Raw genomic sequence first — 20,160 nt, 5'->3', positions numbered from 1 at the left:
GGAGAGTGCGGTGGCAGCAAGGCTCCCACCATTTCTCCTGGGGCTTCCTCGCTAACCTGCTCAGTAGCCACACACAGTGCTTTCTCTGTAATGCCGTTGGCGCTAGCCTGTTGTGCTGAGGTTGACAATGAGAGAATAGAGTTGGGAGGCGGGTAGGGCAGACAAGATTCCAGTGGCTTCTAAGGGATCACCTGTGCCTTCTCCTCCCAGATTTCAGGGCAGGGAGGGTCTCATGGGTGGAGAACTTGTGTTACAGAGATTAGTAGCTCTGGTATAGAGATTCCAGAAACACTGATCACTGCTGTGCTCTATACCACCACCCTGGCTTGTGGAAAAATCCATAACATGGATCATGCCTTTTGCTCTGAAGGCTACCAGGGGAGAAGGCAATGGCCACAGGAGCTGTTGACAAGCCTGAGTCTTAAGTGAGGGACAGGACAAAAGGAGGAGGAGAGAAATAAAGATGGGAGTGGACACCCCATGACATCTGCATCTGCACCAGAAATGGCCTTTCGTGATAGCCAATCACGATTGAGCATCCCCGCCAGAGTCCAGCTAAACAGCAATTTTAAGGACCAAGTCTTTCCATGGACCCAACCACGACTAGATTTCAGGAGCTAGTGTTCACTATTAGCATTCTCAGTGCAGTCCAAATCGAACGTGCTATGCACCTGAGCCACTGACGGGCGTCAGAATCACCTCTTGTGCTTTTAAAGAAACATGTCTGGGAGGCCCCACACCTGAAGTGTCTGAGCAGTGGGTCAGCACGTGGTTAAGAGTCAGGCTCTGAAGCCAGACAGGCCCGGGCTGGAAACTTGGTCCATCATTGCTCACTGGGTGACCCTGGGAAAGTTTCCACATGGAGCTCTATGCCTCAGTTTCCTCATCTGTGAAACAAAGGAAACAACAGTACCTCCGCCATAGGGCTCTTGTGAGGATTACAGGGGGTCGTCCGGGCAGGAGGCTCAATGCTGTGCCCAGCTCACACTAAGCGTCTGGTACACGTAGTTACTGTAGGTATAAGGTGGGGCTCAGCATTTGTATTTGGAAAATACGTCACAGTGATTCTCATCTGCGGACTTGGGCCATTTAGGGGGAGGCAGTATCTCCAGGCCTCTCTCTAGTTTGCAGCATCAGGTATTAGGTCACCACGAGTTAAAATAATCAACAGGCGGGACTTGGTCCATTACCAGTTCCTTGACTTGGAGGGAAGTGGGAGACCTACATAGGTGGAGACCGAGTCTGAGTGAGAAGGCGTCCCCATGTGTAGGGGTAGGATGCACACACCATGATCAGAGCAAGAGAAGAAGGTGAAGGTGGGGAAGGGGACAGGGGCCTGGCTTTAGAGGAAGAGATGGAGAGAGGCAGGAAGGAGGACAGTCAGTGCTTGAGGACTTTTTCCCAGGAAGCCCCCGGAGTTGGACCCAACACCGCTGACCCTCCGTCATCTCCCTGGTGTGCCTGGGAGCACCGATGCTGCAGTCTTCAGCCCTAGTACACCTGGAAGTGTGCCGAAGTGGCCCCGTCCTTCCAGCAGCGCAGGGTATCCACGGCAACCGAGCGGCAGAGCGGGCAGGTGCGCTCACGGTCCAGCCAGAGGCAGAGGCACTCCTCACAGAACACGTGCTGCGGGGACAGCAATCAGGACCATTGGGGTCACTTTCCCAAGCATCCACCCTGTGCCCGCCTCGGTCCTAGGAGCTGGAAGCCAGTAGTGAGCAAAACAGACAATTCCTGCCCTCACGGAACTTGTATTCTAGCTGGGGAGACAAATAGCAAGAGGAATCTCTAAGAGGCAGAGTTTGCCAGTGGTAAGTGCTAAGATGGAAAAGCAGGGAAGGGGGGATAAGAGGGCTTGGGAGGCCTGTGATGGTGAATGGGGTGGCCTGGAAGGATGTTCCTGAGATACTGATATTTAGGAAAAACTTGAAGGAGGGTGAGGAGTGAGCCCTGGTGATATCTGGGAAAAGAGTGCTCCAGGCAGAGGGAATAGCACGTGCAAAGGCCCCGAGGCAGGAGTGTGCCTGGTGTGCTGGAGGAACAGCAAGGAGAGTGGGGCTGAGCCTGGGGGTAGAGGGCGGGATGAGGTCAGAGAGTTGTGTAGGGCCTTGGGAGGGCTTTGGCTTTTATTCTGAGAGAAGCAGGGAGCCATGGCAGGGTTTTGAGTAGAGGGCTGACTTGATATGATTTGTATTTTGAAAAGATCCCTTTGGCAGCTGGGTTGAGAACAGACCACAGGGGTCAAGAGAAACATGGGGAGACTGGAAACATTAACGGGTTCCACTACCCTCTGGCTACATAACTTGGACAAGTGATTTAACCTCCCTGTGCCCCTTTTTCCTCACCTGTAAAATGGGGATACTACTACTGCCCTCATAGGAAGATTAACTAACATTAAAGTACTTTCACACGACAATCAAATGCACTATATGATCCTCGATTGGATCCTGGATGTGGGGAAAAACCCTAGCTATGAAGGATGTTGAAGACGATTAGAGAAATTTGAATATATATTTGAATATTAGTATTTCATATCAATTAAAAATTTGATACTGTGATAGTAGAATTGTGGCTATGGGAGAGAATGTCCTTGTTCTTGGGAAATGTCTGCTGAAATATTTAGGGATGATAGAATCAAAATGTCAGCCACTTATTCTCAACAGGTTTAGGGGCAAAAATCTATACTAAGAAAAGGCAATGTGGTAAAACGTTCACGATTAGTGAATCTAGATAAAGGATAAAAGGTTGTTCATTCTACTATCCTTCAACTTTTCTGTAGGTTTGAGATTTTTTAAAATAAAATTGATAATATAAAAATCCAAAAATATGTTTTTTTAAAAAAGGCACTCAGACCAATGAATGCCTGGCAAATAATAAGTTTTCTGTGAGTGTTGGCTTGGCTATTATACAGTGATGGTTATTATTACATTATATCTGTTCATTGTTTATTATCTGTCTCTCCATGGCAGACTGTAAGCTTCTTATAAACCCATTCTGGCACAGTATGCAGTAGGTGCCTAATTGTAGAAAGTGTTCTAAAGAAGTGCTCCATGATGCTACAGGAGTATGTTACAGGGGGACTAGTCTGATCTAGGGGGTAGTCGAGGAAGGCTTCTTGGAGGTGGTGACACTTGTGTTGAAGCCTGAAGGATGTCCGGGAGTTAACTAGGTGACGAGAGGGGGTGGGGGCTACAGCATTCCAGGCTGAAGGGAACAGATGTGCAAAGCTCCCAAGGATGGCCAATGTGGCTACAGTGAGGTGGGTGTAGGGGAGTGTGGGAGAGGAGGTGAGCAGGCCACACAGAGTCTGGATGTCCATGCCCAAATTCTCACCATGGGCTGAAGGGCAGGGCCCAGGGGTCAGCAGACCCAGCGGGCCCCAGGAGGGCAGTGACTGCTGCTGTTGTCTTCCCACTGCCCAGCCCTGAGCCTGCACAGAGCAGGGGTTCTGACAATGCCTTTGCAGGCAGGTTAGGTGGGAGATTCTTGAGATTCTAGGAGGATGAAGACCTGGTCCCTGGCCTCCAGGAGCTCACAGTTTCCTTCTCAGAGAATCAGGCAGGACCAAATCTGGTGCCAAATTAAGAGATTCAAAGAACACAGGACCACCCAGGGGCTGGGCTGGAGGAGTTCATGACCCAGGACTGCCTCTAGCATTTGGAGAAAGGAATAAGACCCTACAGAGGGAAGGGGAGGAGGGGTCCTTCCAAGCTGGGTGGGTTTGTGGTCAGTGGAGAATGCAGGTGGTGCTGGATTGTTAACAGTTCCCTGGCTGTGTCTCCTGGAGCACGGAGTTGGGAGAGGTGTCCCTAGGGTGGGACAGGCTACCCCACCCTGATCCCAAGTTCTATCCAGACTCCCCACGTCTTGCTCAAAGATTAAGAGCAGGCTCGCTGAGCCTGTCTCCTTCTCTGTAAAACAGGGCTACTATTTCCCCCACACGGTATCTGTAAGGACGCAAACAGGTAAAGCCCATCACAAAGCATCAGGTGTGAGCCACGTGTAAGGAACAAATCAACGGGGGTCGTTATAGTCTTGCCCTCTTTCCTTTGCATCACCAGCCCTCTGAAACCAAACTCCTGGTAGTGACCAAGAACCGGAGGGCAGTTTGTTCTGGAACATACTCTGACCCTTCTCTTTGGCAAGGAGGGCTTTAAATACAGCAGATTTCTGACTTCGTGTTCAAAATGCCCTTTCCCTGACCCCCCTGCAGGCTGGCAGGAGGCATGCCATAAATACTGTGGAGGGACCGATCAGGCGAGTGTGCTCCGTCTGAGCGGAGAGTTCTAACCTCTGGACATGCTCAGTGTCTGCCTGGCTAGCTCCAACTGACAATCTGCTTCTCAGGCCCCAGCTCTGGGAGGCGGTGGTAGGTGGTGGGTGTGAGTGACCCACTGAGCTTAATTTGATGGCCCTTTGAAGGCGAGATAGGATGTTCCTTTAGCCCAGTGGGCTCTTCATCTATCCATGCATGCATCTGCCCTTCTATTCATCAATCCAACTATCCATTCATCCACCCATCCATTCCCCCATCTACCCATCTATTCACCCACCCATCTGTCAAGCCATTTGCCCATCCACCCAGTCACCCACACATTTATCTTTATCCACCCACCTTTGCACTCACCCACACACCCCTCCACTTGGCTACCATCCATCTCCATCCCAACCATCCATCCATCTCCTCTATCCCATCCATCCAACCATCCATCCACCCATCCATCCATCCATCCATCCAATGTTCACTGAGTCAGTACTGTGATTCCACTACTAAGAAAGACAGACATGGTCACCACTCTCAAGTGGCTTATAATTTGGCAAAGAGGAGACAGACCTTACACAACCAGTTGCCCAATTAATCATCTAGCTGACAACTGAGATAAGTGCTATGAAGGAAAAACACAGGATCTGCAAGGACATGTAGCTGGGGGCACTGACGAGACCGGGGAAACAGAATCAGAGAAGCCTTTATTGAGGATGTAAAGGCTCATTACTGACTCATTCATTCATTTGTTCATTTGTTCAGGGCATTTAGGAATTAACAAGGTCCTTTCACCCATGGAAGTGCCCTTCTAAGCCCGGCTCACAGCAGCAGAGGAAGACTGAGACGTGTGCTAGGCCTGGCCACGTATGTGGGCTTCAACCACCACTGGATGTGGCCCCTGCCCCTGGATCTGGGGTGACGGTGCCTTGTCCAACCCCACTCACTAATTCTAATCCAGCTGTGGGAAGACGTAGTGGTACCGGGAGAAGAACGGGAGAGAGGCAAACAGACTAAGGCTTGGAGAGACTGCCAGCAAGGAAGAAGAAAAGCTTTCACCTTGACATCCTGTTCAAAGAATTGCTGCTACCAAAAAGGAAATACAGATGCTCTGAAGCATATGAGAAGATGCTCGTCTGCTCTCATAATTAGGCAAATGCAAATGAAAACTGCACCAAGATAGTGTTTGTCACCTGTCAGATTGGCGACGCTCAAAAAAGGCTTCATAACACGGTATGTTGGTGAGGGAGGAGAGCCAAGAGGGTGCGTCATGCTCCACACTGGGGTTGCAAACGGATACACTCTTTATGGAGGGCGATTTAGCGACATCTGTCAGAACTGCATACCCTCTGACCCAGTAATTCCACCACTAGGAATCTATCCTACTAAGAGCTTGCACACATGTGAAATGGTATACGTGCCAATGAGAGCTAATATTTATGGAACCCTGACCACGCACCAGGCATGGTTTTAAATGCTTCACCTGAATTAACTCATTTCATCAACACGATGAGTCCAGGTAGGTGCTATAGATCTCCCTATTCCTGATCTCTCATAACAGCCATATTTTGTCATAACAAGATTATGAACTGCTAAATGCCCATCAATAGGAGAATGGTTAAACAAATTACGGTCTATCCATAAAATAGGATGTTACACAAATAAGGAACAATCTCTTCAGGCAGAGTTTCAAGTCAAAAAGAAAAGATGCAGAATGCAGTTTGGGTAGAATGTGCCACAACTTATGTCTTTTTGGAAAAGATATGTTTGTGTATATGTGTGTGTCTATATATTTAAATTCTGCAAAGCATCTCTGGGAAGATATAAAGGAAACTTTCCCAGTTGCCCATGTGGGTATTTAGGGGCCTAGGGAGCTGGGGATAAGGGTAGGAACCCTGTCACCACTTCCCTTTTTGTATCTTTAAAATATTTTTTTAATGAACTTTTTATTTTGGAATAATTTTAGACTTACAGAAAAGTTGCAAAGGTAGTACAGACAATTCTTGTATGACCCCTCACCCAGTGTCAGTATCCCCTAGTATTATCCTCTTGCATCACTGTGGTACATTTGTCAAAGCTAAGAAATCCACACAAATGCATGACCACGGACTAAACTCCAGACTTTCTTCAGATTTCACGAGGCTAGTTTTTCTCTCCTGTTCTCTCTGTTACAGGTCCCACACTGCATTTAGTCATCATGACTTCTTCATCTCCTTTTTGAATTTTTGAGTCAAGCAAATTTACTCTCAATTTAAAAATAAGTACAGTTAAAGATTAAAAACGAACCTCCTAAACACCCCCAAACAGCAAAACCAAAACAATTCTGCTGATGCCAAAAGAGGACCCCACCTCCCGTCCTCCTACCCCTGGAAGGTGCGGGGGAGCCCTATGCTCTCCCATTCCTTCTAGTCTGCAGGCTACGCCTCCCCCAAAGTCTTCTCAGCCTCCAACTCATCGCTCTCTAGCCTGGTCCCCTGGGACACTGCATGACTCTCTCTTACACAGCACTTATCACTGCCTGCCTTGTTTCATAGTTATTTATGTATGCGTCTGTTTCCCCAAGGAGACCGTGTGTTCTAGAGAAGGGGACAGGGTCTATGTGCCCTCTGCCTGCCTCCCCTCCCCGGTATCTGATAGGATGCTTTGACTCATACACATTTGCTGAATTGACATCTTAGCCCCTTATGTGGGGAGGAGGGGGAGGGGGAGAGCAGGGAGGAGGCAAAGGGATACATTTAGGCAGTTAAAGGTAACTGACCAGTACTGACTACTATGGGTTGGTGACCCACAACTAATAATGAAAACAAACGGTAATAATAATTATAATGATACTAATAACTGTAATAATCGTAAGTTTTAGGGCTGAATAATTAAAATTTAGCTCTTTCCAGAGATGATCTCATTTAATCATAATAATAACTCTATAAAGTAGGCATTATTATGATACCCATTTTATAAATGGAAACGACCAAGGCTCAGGGAGATGGACTGAGCCACTCGGGGTCCACACTGCTGCTGAGATTCAAACTCAGGCTATTCTGACGCTATACCCTACTGAAATGTTCATTTTCTATGTTTTACCACTGAAATCAAAGCTCAGAGAGGTGAAGTAAACCTGCCCAAGGGCAGCCAGCTAGTAAAAGGCAGAACTGAGATTTGACCTTGGGTCTGAGGGACTCCAGGCTTGACTACACTGTTCCCAAAGACCCATCCCAGAGCCCCAAGGTTTGGTCATTTGGTTTTGGTCAAGCGTCCCATGCAGGCACTTGGGACTTCTGCATGGGGCAGGGCCCTGCGGTCCCCCAACCTCCGTCTCCAACAGCCCCGCCCAGCCCTGCTCACCTGGCACATAAGGATCAGAGGCTCTCGGAACTCAGCCTGGCAGATAGCACAGATATCACCAGCTTCTGTGCACTGCTGCCCAGTGGCCCGGACTCCATAATTCTGTTTGATGGAAGGGAGAGAGACACAGACACAGCTGTGGTCCCTCGCTGGAGAGACACCCTCAGAAGCACAGCAAGGTCTGTTTCCGGCTCCTGGCTCCTGTGACCTCGGTCAGGACCATTGGAAGCCAACTCACCTGAGAGGTGCAGAGAAGCTTCAGGGCTTTCCTAACTCCACCCACGCGGCCACAAATGTCGAAAGACTGAAAGGAGAGCGAGGTGATGGCTGAAAAGTATCCAAGGATTGTTCGGGATCTCTCTCACCATTCCTGAACTACCACCATGGACCCTCCTCATCTGTGACTCCAGACATTTTCAGGGCACATCCTCCCATCTGAAACTCCTCATTCCCATCAGTTTTGCTTGGCTTTTGTCTTGCTGCCTTCCATCAGCAGTCTCCCCTGCCAGTGGGGCCAGGATAGCGAATATATGGCATGCCTACTGTCTTTTCCCCCTCCCAAGCCCCAGGCAGGCATTGCTAATTGATCACAGCACTCTTCTTCTGAGTCAGGGCATAATCGTTCCTCTCTGTCCAGCACTCCAGTCAGCCACTGCCAGCAGATCAGAATCAGTAGAGGCAAAATAAGCCCCAGTGGTTGACAGTGCATGGGTTGCCTGGCTAGTCCTGCTTGGAGGAAGGAAAGGGAACACATGCATTCCTCCGGAATTCTCTAAAGCCTTAAATAGATAAGGGAAAAGAAAGAGGAGGACGTGTGTGTTGTTAGGGAGGAAAACCTGATTTGTACTAATGATGAAAAGAGAAGCACTGCATACTGATTTGCAGAGCTGAGGGTATGCAATTTAAGAGGAACAGAGAACAAATTCTGTAGCAGTGTTGTCGGTGGGTTGAGAGCTCCAGACTCGGACGCTTGTTCTGTGATCACTAGCTGAGTGATGCTGGGCAAGTGACTTCTCTCTGAGCCTCAGTACCCTCGCCCATAATCTAGGAGTGATAATGGTATGTATTTTGAAGGGTTGCTGTGAAGAGGACGACATGAAATGATGGCATATGGTGAGGTTTATGGGCAAGAAATTAGGATGGCTGTAACCATAAAAAGGAGTGAAGTACTGATATATGCTGTGACGTGGAGGAACCTCGGAAATGACGCTAAGTGAAGGAAGCCAGACACCGAAGGTTACATAGTGAATGATTCCATTTATATGAAATGTCCAGAAAAGGTAAATCCATAGGGTCTTCAGAAAGAAGACTAGTGGTGGCCAGGCACGGGCGGAGGAATGAAGAGTGACTGTTACAGGGTTTCTTTTTGGGGTGATGAACGTGTCTTGGAACTAGACAGAGGTGGCAGTGGCACAACACTGAGAATCCGCTAAATGCCACTGAATTGTTCACTGTAAAATGGTTAGTGGTTAATTTTGCGTTGTGTGAATTTAATTTTTCAATGAAACAAAGAGATGAGGGTGTTATTCCAGGCTCCCCACTTGCCCTCGCTGCCAGGCCCAGCTAGTGAATGGGTCTTCCTCAGGCCAGCCCTCCAGCCTCCCCCAGGCCACCTCACCTTGCAGAGGCTGTAGAGAACGATTAGGACCCCTCCGAGGAAGTAGCTGTTGGAGGCATCGTCACCCATGATGTATTTATACCACAGCTGGATGGGAACGAGTGATCGGAACAGCTGGCTCAACTCCTCGATGACCAGATAGAACTTTCCCTGCAACCACACAGAAAGCATCAATTATGATTAGCAGTAAAGACCCAAAGGACCCCGCTGGGGGGCCCCCCAGCCCGGGGAGTAATGACATTCCAGGTCACAGGCAGCCCATTAATCAGCTTTGTAAAGCACTCAGGCCTGCTTCTAATGGGCCTGCAATGTGGCCGGGGAGACACGGCCCCTGCCCGCTGCCCTCGCCCGCTGCCCACCAGCCCAGTAGATCAACACTCTGGGGATCGCGTCTCAGGGAGGGAGAAACTGGACACCTTTGGCCGAGGGTTGGAGTGTGGGTCACTCCCTGGTGCCTGCTGTGGCTTTGGGGGCTCAAAGCCAATCATGGGGGCACAGTCCCTGGCCCTGCACTCGGATCACTGTCATCTCTAGGGGGCTGACCCAGGCATCGAGGGCGACTGCCCTCAGCGGCGTGGGCAGGGCGGACCACAGGACGCAGGAAGGACAGGCAGAGAAGAGGAGAGGGGGGAAGACGTGTTCTTGTTCCCAGCTGCCCCACCTACTGTCTCCAAGGAGGCAGGATCATATCTGGTGAAAGAACATGGACTTGGGTTCTCAGACCTGGGGGACTCAGCACCTCATCTTGCTGCACGTTCGTGAGCCTCATTGCTCATCTACAGAATGGGAATCACAACTGCTACCTTCTAGGGTGGCTCTGAAGGTTAAAGGAAATAAACAGGAAAAGCATCTAGCGTTCTCTTTCTCTTCCTCTTTTGGCTTTTATTCAAGTCCCTCAAGCTTTCTGGGGCCTGTGCTATAAAATGGACAAGAAAATAACCCACCCTGTCGTGTCTAATGAAGTTAAACAGACACCTGCTTAGGACTCAGTAATTCCACTCCCAGGTGTGCACCTGAGAGAAATGAAAACATATGTCCATCTGTAGGCAAATGTTCACAGCAGCTTTATTCATAATATCTTCAAACTGGAAACAGCCCAGATGTCCATCAATGGAAGAATGGATAAACAAATTGTGGTATATTTATATAATAGGACATTACTCAGCAATAAAAAGGGAACAAATGTTTGCAATACACAGCAACATGAATGAATCTCAAACATTCTCTCCTGTCAAAGGAGACAGATACGAAAGAGTACATAGTGGGTAATTCTGATTAATATGAAGTCCTAGAATAGGTAACATAGAACTGCACTGAAGACTTCCCTGGTGGTGCAGTGGTTAAGAATCTGCCTACCAATGCAGGGGACAAGGGTTCGAGCCCTGGCCCGGGACGGTCCTACATGCCATGGAGCAACTAAGCTGTGTGCCACAATTACTGAGCCTGCGCTCTAGAGCCCACGAGCCACAACTACTGGGCCTACGTGCCACAACTACTGAAGCCCGTGCGCCTAGAGCCCGTGCTCCACAACAAGAGAAGCCACGGCAATGAGAAACCTGCGCACCGCAACGAAGAGTAGCCCCCCGCTCACCCCAACTAGAGAAAGCCCGCGCGCAGCAACGAAGATCCAACGCAGCCAAAAATAAAAAATAAAGTTAAAAAAAATAAACTGCACTGATGGAAATAAGATCAGTGGTTGCCTGGGGTGAGCTGGGGGAGGAATGACTGCAAGGGGGCGTCAAGGAATTTTGGGGGATGAAAGAAACTGTAGATTGTATATGTAAATTTTGTATTTTATATAGTGATGGGGGTGGTGGTTACACGTAGGTATACATTTGCCAAAACTCACTGAAACGTGTGCTTCAAATCTATGCATTTTCTTGTACAGATATACAATGTTATACACCTCAATAAAACTGATTGAAACAAATAAACAAACATAGAAACAAATAGTACCGCTCCAAGCATACACAGCCTTAAAGATGTGAATAATCTTGGCTCCAGCAATTCTACTTCTAGGAATTTATCCTAACAATCAGGGATATGTGCTAATAGATATGCCAGTAGGAATGGCCACTGCAGCATTCTCTGAAACAGTACAAACAAAAACACGTAACAACTAAATGTGCAAAAAGAGGGTCTGGTTATGGTAGGGATCGATGATGCAAAGCCATACAGCCAATCAAATATCATCCTGAAAAGGAGTGACTTTGCAGTGAAGAAATCCACTACATACTGCCTTAACCAAGTGATCAAGGTTAACATCCCCAGTAATAAGTCATATTGAAGCCTAAACCCCTGATAAGATGCCCTGGGAAAAATACAGCATCATCCTGTGTATTCTGGTCAAAAACGTACAAGCTCAATTGAATCATAAAAAATGAGACAAAGCCAAACTAAGGAACATTCTACAAAATAACTGCCCAGCATTCTTCAAAAGTGTGAAGGACATGAAAGACAAAGAAAAGACCAAGGAATTGTTAGATTAGAGAGGACTAAGGAGACATGACAAATAAATGCAACGTGGGATCTCAGATTCGATCCTAGACCAGGAAAAAGACATTTGTGGAACAACTGGCAAAATGTGATAAGGTCTGTAGTTTAGTTAATAATAACGGTACCAATGTGAATTTCCTGGCTTTGCTAATTGCACTATGGTTATATTAGATGTTAATATTAGGGGAAGCTGGGTGATGGATATATGGGAACTCTCTGTATTATTTTTGCAACTTTTCTCTAAGTCTAAAATTATTTCGAAAGAAAAAGTTAGAAAAGAAATCATCCTGGTGAAGGACATCTATTAATTCAGGGAAGTGCTCATATTATAGTTCCAAGTGGAAAAGATACAGAATGCAGAGACTACTCATTTTCGTTGTGGTTTTCTGCCTTTTCCTTTTTTTTTTTTTTTTTTTTGTGCTGAGCATAGTGCTTAAACTAGAGGGAGAAAAAAGTTATCAAAATGCATTGTGGGGCTTCCCTGGTGACGCAGTGATTGGGAGTCTGCCTGCCAATGCAGGGGACGCGGGTTCGAGCCCTGGCCCGGGAAGGTCCCACATGTCATGGAGCAACTGGGCCCGTGCGCCACAACTACTGAGCCTGTGCTCAAGAGCCCGCAAGCCACAACTACTGAGCCCACGTGCCACAGCTACTGAGGCCTGCGTGCCTGGAGCCCGTGCTCTGCAGCAGGAGAGGCCGCCGCAATGAGCAGCCTGCACACCGCAGTGAAGAGTAGCCCCCACTCGCCGCAACTGGAGAGAGCCCACGTGCAGCAACGAAGACCAAACGCAGCCAAAAAAAAAAAAAAAACCCAAATAAATAAATTTATAAAACAAAAAAAAGTGTCGTGTATCCATCAAATGGATGATGTACAGAATGTGGACAGAGACTTTATATCTACCCCATTATATTCTGTCTTGATGGGCTGAGCACAGGTCGCTTGGAAGAGGACTCATTGAGGCAGATGTATCCACTTCTTCTAAGGACCAAGGAAAGGCATCCAGTCATCCACTCACCCCAGTATCTGACCTTGCAGAACTGGAATGTCACCCAAGACCTGCTGAGTCAGAATCTGCACTTTAACAAGGTTCCCAGGTGATGTGTGTGCACGTTCAAGTTTGAGGAGCACGATTTCAATGGATAAGTGGAACAAGGGCAGTGAAGTAATATGGGCAGGATGAGGAAAGAAAGGTATTCCAGCAGCCCAGAGGTGATGGAAAGGATGGTCAATCTTTGGCCATCTTGCTGGGCAGCCTCCTGCTTTGTCCTCCTGGCCTCATGGTGGTTGAGGCCATGATCACCTCATGAAAGGTCCTATGTCCCTGTGTCTCTTGAAACCCCTGCATGCTGGCATCTGGTTGACTCTGGAGACAGACCCTGCTGTCCCCTCTCAGGCTAATCTTGCACAACCAGCCTGGCTTGGTGGTTAAGAGTGTAGCTCGGGAACCAGACAGGCTGGTGTCAGATCCTGTTGCCAGCCACCTTGCTATTACTGATCCTTGGTCACTGTCTTTGGATCCCCCAGTTCTCAGGCTCCACTAGCTGCAGGCTGGTCTCCTGGTCCAGACCCCAAGCTTCCCATTCACCTAACACGTGGGTCTGGAACAGAGGTCAGCAATCTTCTGCAAAGGGCCAGATAGTGAATACTTTGGCTTCGAGGTCATACAGCCTCTGTCACCACCATTCCCCTCAGCTATCGACAATAGGTAAACTAATAGGCATGGCTGTGTTCCAATAAAACTTTACTTACAAACACAGATGCTGCGAGGCATATTTGATCTGCAGCTTGTGGTTTAACAACCCCTGGTCTATAACATCAGAACCTAGATAAGTCAAGTCATGATGGGGACTCCAATACATCCCCAGAATTTCAGAGAAGGCTCAGGGACCAGCTTCTTGGCCCTTCTTTCAGGTGCTCTGCTATGTAGACCAAGCTCTTCCTCTGTAGATGGACTAGTAGTCCCCTACTCTTTGCCGAGCTAACACCTGTTCATCTTCTGGGTCTCAGCTAACTGTCACCTCCTATAAGAAGCCTTCCCCAACTCCTTAATTAAATTAAGGGCTCCTGTTACACCCTTTAAATCACCTTAGAGCACTTCTCACAATATTAAAAAAAGTACTTCAGTATCTCTCTCTCCCACTGGACCGTAAGCCCCATTAGCATGAAGATAATTTGGTTCCTGGTCATATTCCCAGCATGCAGCACACAGCAGGTGCTTATTTAAGAGCTAGAGACCTCAGAAGCGTAAGATTTTCCACCCTTATTACTCGGGTCAACATCTAGAGTTTGCTGATGGAGAAGGAGAGTTGGAACATGGAAGAGAGTACTTCTCTTCATAGGCAAGCCCTGATGTCACAGAAAATAAAGGGAGAGAGGTCTAAAGGCAGCAATTAGCTGCTGGGGGGCTGGCCGCTTGGAGAGGCGGTAAAACCACTAGGGAAAACCGGGCATATCCCGGTGAAACCATCTCTCTCTAATTAAGCAGTTTTATAATTCCAGGTTGCTTAAGCATGTTATTTCTGACGACCACCGAACGGAACATGTGGTTTCTCCGGGGTGTCAGACAACAAGGAAAGCGATCAGATTATGACCCGTCTGCCCTCCCTGCCACCCGTAAAAGGGGAACAGTAGCAATTGCTGCAGAACTTAGGCACAGAGAGCTCGCTGCTGGGATTCTGATAAAGGGGGTTGGGAGCAGTCAAGGAGGGGAAGGCAGGTTCTGTTCTGACTTTTACTGTGAGGATGGGGGAGGGACCAAAAGTGAAGTGGGAAACAAGGAAACAACAGAGGGCTGACTGGAAGGGAGTGGGAAATGATGGCGAGCAGGATGCTGAAAGCCGAAGAAAGGAACAGGTTAGGAGACTTTCAGGTGATGTGAAGGATCATGGGGATGAAGAGGAAGGGGAGGGAGACATAATCAGAGCCGTTAGCAGCGTAAATGTACAAAGATATAAAGAATGGATAAACAGGGATAAAAGTTTTTTTCTGCATCAAAATTAATAATGAATATTTATACGGCTTTACCTGTTTATAAATCTCTTTCATACACATTTTCTCACCTACAGAAGTAGGACAGCACAGCAGTTAAGGGCATGGGAATTGGGCCTCCAAAGTCAAATCCGCTACCTACTAAATTGGTTGATTTTGGACAACAATTTAACTTCTCAGAGCCTCAGTTTCCTCATCTGTAAATGGGGTTGAAAACACATACACACACACACACAGAGACACACACACATACACACACACACAGTGGTGTGCTGGCAAATCAGTTCTCCAGAAAACAACCAAAAAAAAAAAAATGGCCCTGATATGTGTGCTTCCAATTTCTGTGGTCTAAGTACTCCCACAGGGCCAATTTCAAGCTTCCTAGGGTTTAACGACTGCTTGCAAATTTCCTGAAAATGTAACCATTGGCTTTCACAAGCCCACGCAAACTTGCTCCAACAGGCCAAGGTGATTGTGAGGATTGAGTGAGCAAATGCACCTAAAACATAGGTACCCAGGAAAGGCCCAGTGCATGATAAGAGCTAGTAAAGAACCTCATGATGATCTGGGGATGTGGGCATTATTACTGTCACTCACGTTCTTTTAGAGACAGGACACCTCAGGTTCAAAAGAACTAAGGAATGAACGAGAATGAGGCAGAGGTGCTATCTGGGACTCCCAGGCCCAGGCTGCATGAGACCTGGCAGCTGTCACTGCCTCCTTCTTGCTTGCCCTTCCTCCCCTTCCTTCCTCCTTTCTCATGTTGTGAGAAACCCAAGGGACAAGGGGAGACCACGTGCAGAGGCCAGGTGCAGAGGGAGAGGTTCTGAGCAACACTACACAGGGGAGAAGCAAGGAACCCAGCCAACAGGGAGAACCGAGGCCCCAGATATAGGACCTGAGCAAGTCTTCCCACCCATGTCAGCTGAGGCATTAGACCTGGGAGTAAAAAAGTCATTGTGGATGGTCCAGCCTCAGTGGACATCACATGGAGACCAGCTGTCCCCAGTGTACCCTGGCTGAACTCCTGACCCACAGAATCATGGGAAATAATAAAATGGTGGCTGTTTTAAGCCAAAAGAAAGAAAAAAAGAGAAAAATGAACTGAAGTACTCATCTAAGGAGGTGATGGTGATGTTTGCCAGTGCTTCTTAAGGCTGGCTTGTTGGGTCAGCACTCCAAGATCCTGTGCCAAAAAGCCAGCCACACTGCCATGAGGAGAGCGATATCTGTGCTTCTTTCTAGAATGTTCTTTGAAGAACACAAATCTGATCATTGCGGACCCCTGCTTATTACCCTAGGCCAGGGGGCCTTTGGGAGGTAATCAGGTTATGAGGGTGGAGCCCTCATGAATGGGATTAGTGCCCTTATAAGAAGAGACATGAGAGCATCCTCCCTCCTTCCATGTCTGTCTGTCTGTCTGTCTCTCCCAAACCCCTGCAATCATTCTTGACTCTCCTTTCTCTCAGAACCAACATCCAATTCATCTACAAATTCTGCTGGAAACAGCTCCCTAACAACTTCTGTTGTTGTCCCCCTGTGATTTATTCCTGACACGGTATCCAAAATGAGCTTCTCAAAATACAAGGCAGAACAAATCATCTCAGGGCTCAAACCTGCCAATGTCTTCTATCTCCCTCAGAGTGACATTTGAAACTCTCACCCTATCTTCCAGATCCTATAAGATCTGCCCCCTGCCCACATGTCTGATGTGCCTGATTCTCAAAAAAACAAACAAACAAAAAAAAAACCAAGCACAGTTCTACCTCAGGGTCTTTGCACTTGCTCCTCCCTCTTCCTGGAGCACTCTTCCTCCTGATGTCTGCCAGCTGGCTCCCTCGCTTCCCTTGGGTCTTGGCACGCATGTCATCTCATCAGGAAGGATCACTGAACAATGTACATAAAATAGCACCCCTGCACTTCCTACTTCCCCCCATCCTCCCCATCCTCTGTATTCAGCTTTCATTTTTCTTTTTTGCACTCACCCCCAACACGGACTATATTTCTTTGTTATGCTCCTGAAATACAGGGGCTCTGTGTCTTTTTGGCATTACCATTTCTGTTTGCAGAATCTAGGGAGTGCTTGGCACCAACCAGGGTGCTCAGCCGAGTGAATAAGTGGGCCTCAGTGTCTTCATCTATAGACTTCAGGTAATAATAGTATGTCCCTCAAAGAGTTTTGATGTTAATAACAGCAAATACATACACTGAAGGCTTATTACTTGCCAAGTGCTGTTCTAAGCACTTTGTATTAATTTAACCCTCACAACAACCTATGAGATAGGAGCTATCATCATCCCCATTTTACAGAAGAGTAAACTGAGGCACAGGGAGGTTAAGTCACTTGCTCAAAGTCACACAGCTGGTAGGTGGCAGAGATAGAATTTGAATCCAGGCAGGCTGGTTCCAGAGGCCACTTTATAAATCCTCTCTCATCAGAGAAATAACGTGTAAAGATCTTAAAACAAGGTGTGACAATGTTCATTGCAGCACTATTTTTTTTTTTTATTGCAGCACTATTTACAATAGCCAGGACATGGAAGCAACCTAAGTGTCTGTCGACAGATGAATGGATAAAGAAGATGTGGCACATATATACAATGGAATATTACTCAGCCATAAAAAGAAATGAAATTGAGTTATTTGTAGTGAGGTGGATGGATCTAGAGTCTGTCATACAGAGTGAAATAAGTCAGAAAGAGAAAAACAAATACCGTATGCTAACACATATATATGGAATCTAAAAAAACAAAACAAACAAACAAAAAAAGGGTTCTGAAGAACCTAGGGGCAGGACAAGAATAAAGACGCAGACGTAGAGAATGGACTTGAGGATGGGGGAGGGGGAAGGGTAAGCTGGGACGAAATGAGAGTGGCATTGACATATATACACTACCAAATGTAAAACAGATAGCTAGTGGGAAGGGGCCGCACAGCACAGGGAGACCAGATCAGTGCTTTGTGACCACCTAGAGGGGTGGGATAAGGAGGGTGGGAGGGAGACTCAATAGGGAGGGGATATGGGGATATATGTATACATATAGCTGATTCACTTTGTTATACAGCATAAACTAACACAACAATGTAAAGCAATTATACTCCAATAAAGATGTTAAAAAATAAATAAATAAAAAATAAAGAAAAGGAGAAAGAAAAAACAAGGTGTGACATACCATACTATTAAATGTTGGCTATTATTATTATCACTACTACTTGCTACCTGTTAAAGGAAGCTCATTTTGGACTAAGGGCTAAGGAGAGATAAGTCATAGCCATCCTGGGTGCTGACTGTCCCATAAGGTAAGTCTCTTGGGTGGGTCTGATGTGTGGATGGCTGGTGATGTTTGCCAGTGCTTCTTAAGGCTGGCTTGTTGGGTTAGCACTCCAAGACCTTGTGCCAAAAAGCCAGCCGCACTGCCACGAGGAGAGCGATACCTGTGCTTCTTTCTAGAATGTTCTTTGAAGAATACAAATCTGATCATTGCGGACCCCTGCTTATAACCCTCCCTGGCTCCCCACTACCCCCAGGACAAAGGCTAAACTACTCACCAAGCCCTCTCGACCTGGCCGTCTACAGTGGAGCCATAGGGCACTATGGAGGCTCCATGCATGTGCCACATTCTGGGGAAAATTCGTCACCTTGATCGTGACTACTACATAGGGATACTGTAAGCATCCAACTAAATCAGCATTTCTCCAAGTGTGGTCCAGGACCCTGAGGGTCCCCAAAACCCTTCCAGAAGGTCTGTGAAGTCAAAACTATTTTCATCATAATTCTCAGACATTAACTGACATTTTTATTCTCTACCAAGTATACAGTTGAGTTTTTCCTGAGGCTATATGACATGATTTGCAACAAATGAGAATGCAAGTATCTTCTATCAAGCCAGATATTAATTTATGAAAATGTAAAAACAAGTCCCTTTTCTCATTAATTAAAAAATAGTTATGTCTCTTTAAAATGTTATTTATTTTAACACATAATGGGTTGATTATTATTTTAAGTTAATTAGTGAGTACTGTAAAAAGTTCTTGGTTTTAATTTCAATTGTGGTGAATTGATTTTAATTTCTATTATGGTTACAAGGGTCATAGCAATAACCCACGTAAGCAAGTTCTTTAGGGTCTTCAATGCTTTCTAAAAGTGTAAAGAGGCCCTAAGTCTAAAATGTTTGCGAATCCCTGAGAAGCATGTGGAATAGAGTAAGTATTCAATAATTTTGACTATTATTATTTTTAAGAAAGCTTTTTTTTTTTTTTCTTTTTTTGCGGTACGCGGGCCTCTCACTGTTGTAGCCTATCCCGTTGCGGAGCACAGGCTCCGGACACGCAGGCTCAGCGGCCACGGCTCACGAGCCTAGCTGCTCCGCAGCATGTGGGATCATTCCCGGACCGGGGCACGAACCCATGTCCCCTGCATCAGCAGGCGGACTCTCAACCACTGTGCCACCAGGGAAGCCCGAAAGCATTTTATTTTAAAAAATTTATTTTTATTTAAAAAAATTTTTATTTTGTGTTGAAGCATAGTTGATTAACAATGTTGTGTTAGTTTCAGGTGTATAGTTTCAGGTGTATAGTAAAGTGATTCAGTTATACATATATATGTATCTATTTTTTTAAATTCTTTTCCCATTTAGGTTATTACAGAATATCAAGCAGTGTTCTGTGCTACTCAGTAGGTCCTTGTTGGTTATCTATTTTATATTATTATTATTATCTATTTCTTTGATAGGCTGTGAGCTTCATGAATGCAGAGAACCATATCCTGTTCACCATCTTTCCCCTATGCTTAGTCAGGGTGTGTCCCTAGTTGCTGTCAGCTTACATTCTTTCTCTCCTTCTTCCTTAGCACTAGAGTCCTCAATATTTTAGCTGGATGATATCTTAAACAAAGACTACATCTCCCAGCTTCTCTTGCAACCAGGTGCCATTCTAGTGGCACTTCAGTGGCACTAAGCTATAGTAGAAGTGTCATGTGACAACTTCAGAGAAACTTTCACCTTATTCTTCCCCCATCCTCCTTCCTGCTATCTGGAACTTAGATGTGATGGCTAGTGCTCTAGCTGCCATCTTGGACTATGAGGAGGAGTCCCACACCCTAGGATTGGTGAAGTAGTAACCTGGAAGGTGTCACACTACCAGGTTTGGACTGCTTACCTTTGGACTTTACATGGGAAGAAATAAACCCTTCTTAAATTTAAGCTATTATTATTTTTGCTGTTACTGGCTTATCCCAATTCTAACTAATACAAAGGATTTGGCACTGAGTAGGTGATCAAAAAATGTTTTTTGAGTGAATGAATGAACAAATGAACAGGTGGGCTAAATGACCTTGTAGTTCAAATAGCTAGGTTTTCCACAGGTGTGGCTCATAGAGAACCCTGATGCCAAAGGTGCTAGGAAGCAAGGGTCAGTGTATAAGGAAGGGTTTATAAAAAAGATGAGGCTAGGAGA

At 46.6% G+C, this 20,160-nt stretch overlaps 1 protein-coding gene across 2 annotated transcripts in view; it reads right to left on the bottom strand.

Moving 5' to 3' along the window:
• Positions 1 to 391: 391 nt before the first annotated feature.
• Positions 392 to 20,160, bottom strand: part of RNFT2 (ring finger protein, transmembrane 2) — a 60,443-nt gene continuing 40,674 nt past the window's right edge. For both annotated transcript variants that reach the window (XM_060170542.1, XM_060170543.1), the window contains 4 exons: positions 9,222 to 9,371; positions 7,842 to 7,907; positions 7,604 to 7,705; positions 392 to 1,626 (listed from right to left, as the gene is read on the bottom strand). In XM_060170542.1, the coding sequence (XP_060026525.1) occupies positions 1,492 to 1,626; positions 7,604 to 7,705; positions 7,842 to 7,907; positions 9,222 to 9,371 (453 nt within the window). In that variant the 3' untranslated portion in view covers positions 392 to 1,491. The remainder of the gene's footprint in view (positions 1,627 to 7,603; positions 7,706 to 7,841; positions 7,908 to 9,221; positions 9,372 to 20,160) is intronic.

This window comes from Lagenorhynchus albirostris, chromosome 14 (assembly GCF_949774975.1).
Source record: "Lagenorhynchus albirostris chromosome 14, mLagAlb1.1, whole genome shotgun sequence".
Lineage (NCBI taxonomy): Eukaryota > Metazoa > Chordata > Mammalia > Artiodactyla > Delphinidae > Lagenorhynchus > Lagenorhynchus albirostris.
This window is presented reverse-complemented; position numbering and strand designations above follow the sequence as displayed.